The 7,934-nt window shown below is 44.0% G+C and overlaps 1 protein-coding gene across 3 annotated transcripts in view; it reads right to left on the minus strand.

Annotated features, from left to right (window-relative positions):
• The window catches only part of RIOK3 (RIO kinase 3), a 35,762-nt gene extending 28,536 nt beyond the window's left edge, over positions 1-7,226 (minus strand). For all 3 annotated transcript variants that reach the window (XR_009544316.1, XR_009544315.1, XM_060170207.1), the window contains exon 1: positions 7,006-7,226. Coding sequence is in view for 1 of the 3 variants with exons in the window: in XM_060170207.1 (XP_060026190.1) it covers positions 7,006-7,068 (63 nt within the window). In the remaining 2 variants the exon portion in view is untranslated. The remainder of the gene's footprint in view (positions 1-7,005) is intronic.
• Positions 7,227-7,934: the final 708 nt, after the last annotated feature.

The following is a 7,934-nucleotide window of genomic DNA, read 5'->3' on the forward strand; positions in this document are numbered from 1 at the left end:
CAAACCGTAGGTTTACTTCACAATTCCTAATTTTTGAGGGGGGCAGGCTTTACTTAGCAGCAGCAAATGATTCCATTTGATAGTCTAGTGATTAAGACCGTTAATACTGAATAAGATGTCTAAGTATCTCTTGAAGCTGCCCAGCTCTCTATCCCCTTTCCGGTATCATCCTCCCATCACTGGGCTACTGTAAGAGCCTCCTAACTCATCTTTCTGCTTGCTTCCATTCTCCACACCACAGCGTAATGGTTTTTCTAAAACGCAGATCTGATTGGTTCAGTTCCTTACTTAAAGTTCTTTATTGTTTTAATGTCTCCCACTGCCTTTAGGATAAAATCCAAACTCATTGCTTAACTATTACTGAGAGTCTAATTTAGAATATAGCATATAATGGTAAGTGTTTTGGCCACAAATTTGTTTAATCAAGTCTAGCCAGTACAGGCCCTCTAGTTGGTCCAACGGCCTGCTGGAGTGACTCCCAGGGATAACTGGGCAACTTACCCTTGCTCAAGTTCCATAACGTTGAGGTTTAGGGATTTATTTGGTTCAAACTGTTAGGGTGAAGCACATAAGGGTGATAAATGATCATTATATTTATGCCTAAGTGAATCAGAATCAAGTTTTATCTAGTCTCACCCTGAGACTGGTGAGATGCCCCCAGCCCCCACCTATACTAGCCTATTGCAGAACTGTTCTGGCCTTGTATAAGGCCAGGCCTGGAAACAACAGGAAGGTTTCCTCATGGTGTGGTATGACTTCCACTGACTCAGATCTTGTCAGCAACTGAGCACTCTCCTGGTGAGGATTTTGAGGTCTGTAATCTTGACGCTCTCTGTAATCTGGAGAATATAGCTAATCTTTTGGCCACATGACTCTCCTGACTTGCTTCTGCATCTTCTAGGTAGAAGATAAAATGCTGCCTCTTACCAAGAAATGCTTGGTCTGATCAAAGTCCAGGCTCCAAAAGGCAAATAACTGTATTCTCTAGCTCAGAACTATCACATTTTGCAACGACTAACAGTAGCATAACAGGCACCACGGGGATACTCTCTATATTGGCTAAATACACCTAACTTACATAGATTAAGCGACACACTGGAGTAGTTGCAATATCATCCCCATTTTATAGATGCAGAAACTGAGACACAGAAAAGTTTTTTAACCCAAGATAACACTGTTGATGGAAGTGCTGAGATTTGAACCAAGGCAGTAGGGCTTAAGAGTGTTTTGCTATACTGCTTCCCTAAACACCTTGTCCTGGGATGGGAGAAGCAAACTGCTGTACTGCCTGCAGTCTAAAATCCAAATTTCTCAGTAAGGAATGCCCTTCACAGCTTGCCTAATTTATCCTTCCAGTCTTGACTCTCACCTATCCTAGACTCTGGCAACACTAATTAAATGCTAAATACGGCATAGTTTCACCCTTCCACGCCTTTCACCCCTCACACAACCCCTTCTTTCTCAAAGGTTTTTCTTCCTTCTCTATTTCACCCAATTAAGTGTCAGCTCTTCCATAGGGTTATCTCAGTTTTATCAGACAAAATTAGATCCTTTCCTTTATCTTCCCATATCAGTATTAGATAGTTAAATGCATCAGCCACAACACAGCAAGAGCCCCTTGAAGGGCAAGGTCTTCTCATTCTCAGAGTCCAGTGTACAGCTTCAGACATAAGGAGGCATTCAAGTATTTACTGAACAAGATGTGCCAAAAGGAAACCTGGAGATATCTCATGGAACTGCCAGGCTGTGCCTAGGCGGTAGAGGTCTGGTGCCTTTCTACACCCCTCCAAATGTAAAGTCCTTCTCTCCACCTTGCAGTCAGCTGCTTTGCTCACCCATTTCTTTTGTTTTGTTTTTGGCCGTGCCACCTGGCATATGGGATCTTAGTTCCCCGATCTGGGATGGAATACGTGCCCCCTGCAGTGGAAGCTCAGAGTCTTAACCACTGGACCACCAGGGGTCCCTGCCCACCCACTTCTGATGCTTCTACTCTCTTGCCAGCAGTCAATCAATTCTAAGGTGTTAAAACACCAGCGGAAAATCTCTCGGAGAGGCAAAAATGAGAGGCAGCAACTGTGTTATTTTGTGGCAGAGATTTACCTACCCCCAAGATAGACTGAATCAGAAAGGGAAACATGCAGAGACCAAGAGAGTACCAAGACACCCTAACTGCCCACTCCTACTGACCTTGCCCCTCGGAGCCTCAGACTCTAGAGCTGTACTTCCCTGCACCTCTGCTGACCGGCTCAGCTGGGCAACCTCACACTGAGACAATTTCCTTGCGTGGGATAAATAAGTAAAGACTTCCGAAAGTGTGCCAACTTCTATACTTTGAAATCAAATCCAAACTCTTCAAACCAGTAGCCAAAATCCCTCCATAAAATGTTCTGGGCTGGAGGGAGAGCTGCTGGGCAGGGACAGTCCTCCACAGGCACAAGCGGTTCACCACCCTGAGGGGGGCTTAGAAAAGGCACTGGGGGCTCCTCCCACAAATGGGCACCAGTGGGTGTATGGAGGGGAATCCTGTGTCGTCATCTTGCAACTCTTCAGTAAGTCAAACACTCCTTGTGAACAGAGAAACTCTGTCAAATGTTCAAATAATAATAAATCTAAGGAGATAAGAGTAAAAGGCCCTTCATCATCTTGCTCTATCCCAGCAATCCAACGTCCTTTCCCACTACTCCCTTCACCAGCATAAACTTCCCACTGCATCAAGATCTGATGGGAAACTCCACACAATCCTTTCCAATTAGTTATTCTGCTTTAAATGACATCTATCAAGCCCATCACTAGCTCCCTGATTCCGGTTTGCTGAAGACCCCTCACCAATCTTGTTTTTCTCTCCTCTGGGAAACTGCCACCACTAAACTCAGCAACTTGGGGTCATCACAACCACCATTCTCCCACATCTGGCTGGCTGCAGACTAGTGGGGAATCATTCCCCCTTCCTTCCACTCCTAAAGATGCATCCCCAGCTGCCCATCCCACTTTTTTTTTTAACGTTTTACTGCACACAACTATGGGGAAACGATCAAGTAAACTGAAAAAAAAAAAAGCAAACATGAAGGAGGCACATAATAAAAAAAATTCAGTCCTCAACTTGAAGCAAGTCAACAGAACCATAACCCCACAGAAAGGTCCCTTTTCTGCTCATGCATGCAGGTAGAAGACATAATCTAGGCACAATATTTAAGTGGGTAATTTTACTTCTCAAAACAAGGATCTCTGCAAAACGTGATCTGGGTCTGTACAACAACACTAATCTTTTTTTTTTTTAAACTTTCAATTTTAGAGTATTTTTAGATTTACAGAAAAATCACAAAGATTGTGTCGAGAGTCCCCAGATACCCCATACCCAGCTTCCCCATATAAATACTGTACATTTGTCACAATTAATGAACCAAATCATTATTATTAACTAAAGTGCATACTTCATTCAGACTTCCTTACTTTTCCCCTAACGTCCCTCTTCTATTCCAGGATACCTTCCAGGATACCATATAACATTTAGCTATCATGTCTCCTTAGGCTCCTCTTGGCTCTGAGTTTCTCAGACTTTGTTTTTGGCGACCTTGACAGTTTTTTGTTTTGTTTTGTTTTGTTTTTTGTCTTTGGGTTTTGTTTTGGTTTCTTTTGCAGTATGCGGGCCTCTCACCGCTGCGGCCTCTCCCGTTGCGGAGCACAGGCTCCGGACGCGCAGGCCCAGCGGCCATGGCCCACGGGCCCAGCCGCTCCGCGGCACGTGGGATCCTCCCGGACCGGGGCACGAACCCGTGTTCCCTGCATCGGCAGGCGGACTCCCAACCACTGCACCACCAGGGAAGCCCGCGACCTTGACAGTTTTGAGGAGTACCACTAATCCATTTGTTACAGCTCTTTCCAACAGAGCTACATACTTCCTCACTTTTGCCTACAGTTTGTCAATTCTCCCTGCTTGGAATACTCCCTAAAATTCTTTGTTCATAACAGCAGTTTGGGATTTTGTAACTGGGGACCCCAAGTCCCTTTCAGGGTGTCTAAGAGGTCAAAATTATTCTCATAATAGTTCTAAGATAGTTTTTGTCTTTCCCATTCTCATTCTCTCAAGAGTGTGGAGTGAGGTTTTCCAGAGTCTGTATCAGATATGATGGCAGCACTCTGGTGGCTACTAGAATGTGTGCATGTGTATTCTTATGTTTTCTAAAATTTTCAAAGGTAGTAAGTAGGCTGAGGATATAAATGTGCATTTTAAACTATTATATGTAGGATGGATAAACAACAAGGTCCCACTGTGTATAGCAGAGGGAATTATATTCAATAGCCTGTGATAAACCATAAAGGAAAAGAATATAAAAAAGAATGTATGTTGGGCTTCCCTGGTGGCACAGTGGTTAGGAATCCACCTGCCAATGCAGGGAACATGGGTTCGAGCCCTGGTCCAGGAAGATCCCACATGCTGCGGAGCAACTAAGCCCGTGCACCACAACTACTGAGCCTGCGCTCTAGAGTCTATGAGCCACAACTACTGAGCCCGTGCACCACAACTACTGAAGCCCGCACGCCTAGAGCCCGTGCTCTGCAACAAGAGAAGCCACCGCAATGAGAAGCCCATGCACCGCAACGAAGAGTAGCCCCCGCTCGCCACAACTAGAGAAAGCCCGCGCGCAGCAACGAGGACCCAACACAGCCAAAAATAATAAAATAAATAAAATTTTTTAAAAAAGTATGTATATGTGTAACTAAGTCACTGTGCTGTACAGCTGAAATTAAACACAACAATTGTAAATCAACTACACTTCAATATTTTTTTAAATATGCATTTTTAGAGATTAACTCAGTTTGTTCTTAGTGCGTCTACCGTGCTCTTATTACCCATCTTCAATTATGCCTGCTATAATCTACATATTTGTTAGGATAGACTTTCATCATATACTTCAACTAACACATATCGCAACAGATTGACGAAAAAAGGAGCTATGAGAATCCAGCTGTTTTCTATTAAGTCAGACATTAAAGAGATTTACAAAAATACGAAACAATACTACTCTTCACTAATTTTTTGTTTTGGAAAATAGTTTTTTTAAATATAAAAATGTTATTTATATTAACATAATCACTTAAACATTTTTTTCAGTATCTCAGTTTTAATTTCTGGTATGACAAATATCAATAGATATAACCAATATAAACAAAAATTCTTGGAGTCCTCAATGTTTTTTAAGAGTGTAAAGAAGTCCTGATGCAAAAGTTTCGAGAACTGCCAGCCTTTAATATTCTTTCCATTTTCCAAGACTTTCCTCAAACCTCTACCTCCTCCACAAAGGCTTCTATAATCACTTCAGCCTTTCAAGAGGTTAGAGAAGGAAATGATTAATACTTGTAGCATCTTTCTATTTGTTTTGCCTATGAAAATGCTGTCTTCTCAACAGAACATCAATAAACCCCAAGATGATTTTTTGTTGAACAGTGAAAATGAAATTTTATAGTTCTGATGATGTACACCTAAATGAAAATATGACTGATATCAAATATTTTATTACTGAATTCGTTTTGTAAGTTTGTTCTGAGGTTAGGTATTCTAAGCAACGTTTGTTTCATCTGACATTTTTACAAGCTTTACAGATGCTTACCTGGAGGAATTTAACACGTAAAGTATATATTTACTAGTATCTCTCTACTGATTTCATCCTTTTATGTCTACTGATCTTGGCCTTGTAAACAAAGCCTTGATAGAAAAAAATACGCAAAGTAACACATAGATGTAACCACATTTGCCAATGGAATATTTGATTCTCTCTACGGTTGTATGAGAACTTTTATAAAAATTTACCTAAAAGCTTTACCTAAAAGCTACTTATTTCCCCCACTTTCTGTTAAGACCTAGTCTGAAGATCTAGTAAGAGTCATGAGTGACCCTTTATATGGAACAAATGTTCTGTGTCAGCATGTAAAGAAGTGCATGAAATGGGTAAAGGTGGTCAAAAGGTAGAAACTTCCAGCTGCAAAATAAATAAGGCATGAGATGTCATGCACAGCATGGTGACTATAGTTAATAATCCTGTACTATATATCTGAAAGTTGTTAAGACAGTAAACCTTAAAAGTTCTCATCACAAGAAAAAAAATTGTAATCCTGTATGTTAACTAGACTTATTGTGGTGAGCATTTTGCAATAAATACACATAACGAATCATTATGCTGTACACCTTAAATATGTTGTTATATGTCCATTAAATCAAAAAAGAACCATTATGAAGTTAAAAAACCTTCACAACCTTAATTTGAGGAACACAAAATCGCAATTGACCCACTTTTGCTTTCAAGTAAAACCCTCCATAAAGTAGCAAAAGAATCTTTTCAACCTTCTAATGAAAGTATCATGAAAAGAAGCAGCCTGAAACCAGAAACCAAATGTGAAATAAACATTTTAGTTGGCCATTACAGGGAAAAGCTTAAACGTTAAAACCCAGGTAAATGAGAATTTCATAACCGTCTCAACAGTATGTAAACACTTGAGAATTAGCCTGGAGCCGAGGGAGGGTGCGCCTAGGATTTATCTTTTACTACTTCAAAAACAAGAAACTGCCCAAGTAGGATAACCACGCTTGCCAAGTTAAGGAAACAGCTTCCTAAACCACCTTTCTGTCGGGCTTTCTGTGTATAACTGGACTGATTCATGTGGCCGGTGAAAAACAAGTTCGTGCTTGTTTTCCGTCAAATGTCAGCACCTTTAAGCGAGTCCTGCCCAAATATTTGTTACAGAGGTTCAGAAAGCAAGGTGTAGAACTAGACAGAGACTCCAAACCGCCCAGGGTGGACTTTGGTAGCCTGTGCCCCTTCCCTGCCTCTCCCACCCCGAGCCCCGCAGCCTCGCCGCCCGTCCCCCGTTCCGAGGTGGTCTGGGTCCCGCCCAGAACTTCCCGAATCGCCTGCGGAGCCGCTTCGGCGCCTGCCACCCTCTCCGGGCCCTCCGAGAGGACCAGCCCAGGCGACTGTGGCAGGTACGTCAGGCCCGACCGCCACTCACCTTGCTGTGTGCCCAGGCCGCTGCCGGCCCGGGCTCAGGGGATGCCACTCCGACCAGATCCATGTGGGGGAAGAAGTTAGCGACGAGAACAGAGCAGAGAGGTGGCAGGACCGGGAAGCAGCCTCTGCCGAGGAGACAGGCAGCGGGGTAGGGGCGACGGGGTGCTGGTGCCGGAGCTGAGATGACAGATGGCGGCTACAGCGGCGGCGGCGGCGGCGGCAGCCGCGTCCGGAAGTAGACCTCTTCTCTTCCGCCCTTTACGCTGGAATGCTAGCTTCCGATTGGCCGCCGCCCCGGGCTCCGCGTTGGGTCACCGTTCCCCGCCCCCGGCGGACCGCACTTCCGGGCGCTGCCCAGGGCTCGGGACTGGTGGTGGCGACCGCCCTTGCCCGGGAGAGCAGCGGATGGGTGTGGCTTCCGCTGGCCAGGCTCTACCCTGTCCCTGAACCGCCTAACCGGTTGCCCGAGAGGGCAGCTGGATCTCGTTGAACGGAATTCGACTGCATGGACTATAAATAAACAAGCAAATCAGGCTCTCTGTTCATGCATTATTTCCCGGGTGAATTCTATACTGGGATGGTATGGGAGACAGAAAATGTCAGGTTTAGAGGAGAGACTGAAGAAGACGGTCGGATTTTGTTTTTATTGCAGTTGTCGGAAGGAGGCGGGGCGTGGAATGTGAAATTTTTTAAATGTGTTATGTAACTTTGAGCAAAAAGAGAACTGCATAATAAAAGATTTTGTTAGTTTTTGGTTTTGTTTTTGGCCCCGCCCCGCAGCGTGTGGGATCTTGGTTCCCCAACCAGGAATCCAACCCACGCCCCCTGCATTGGAAGCACAGAGTTTTTTTTTTTTTTTTTTTTTTTTTTTTTTTTGCGGTACACGGGCCTCTCACCGCTGTGGCCTCTCCCGTTGCGGAGCACAGGCTC

This window comes from Lagenorhynchus albirostris, chromosome 14, assembly GCF_949774975.1.
Source record: "Lagenorhynchus albirostris chromosome 14, mLagAlb1.1, whole genome shotgun sequence".
In the NCBI taxonomy this organism is placed as follows: Eukaryota; Metazoa; Chordata; class Mammalia; order Artiodactyla; family Delphinidae; genus Lagenorhynchus; species Lagenorhynchus albirostris.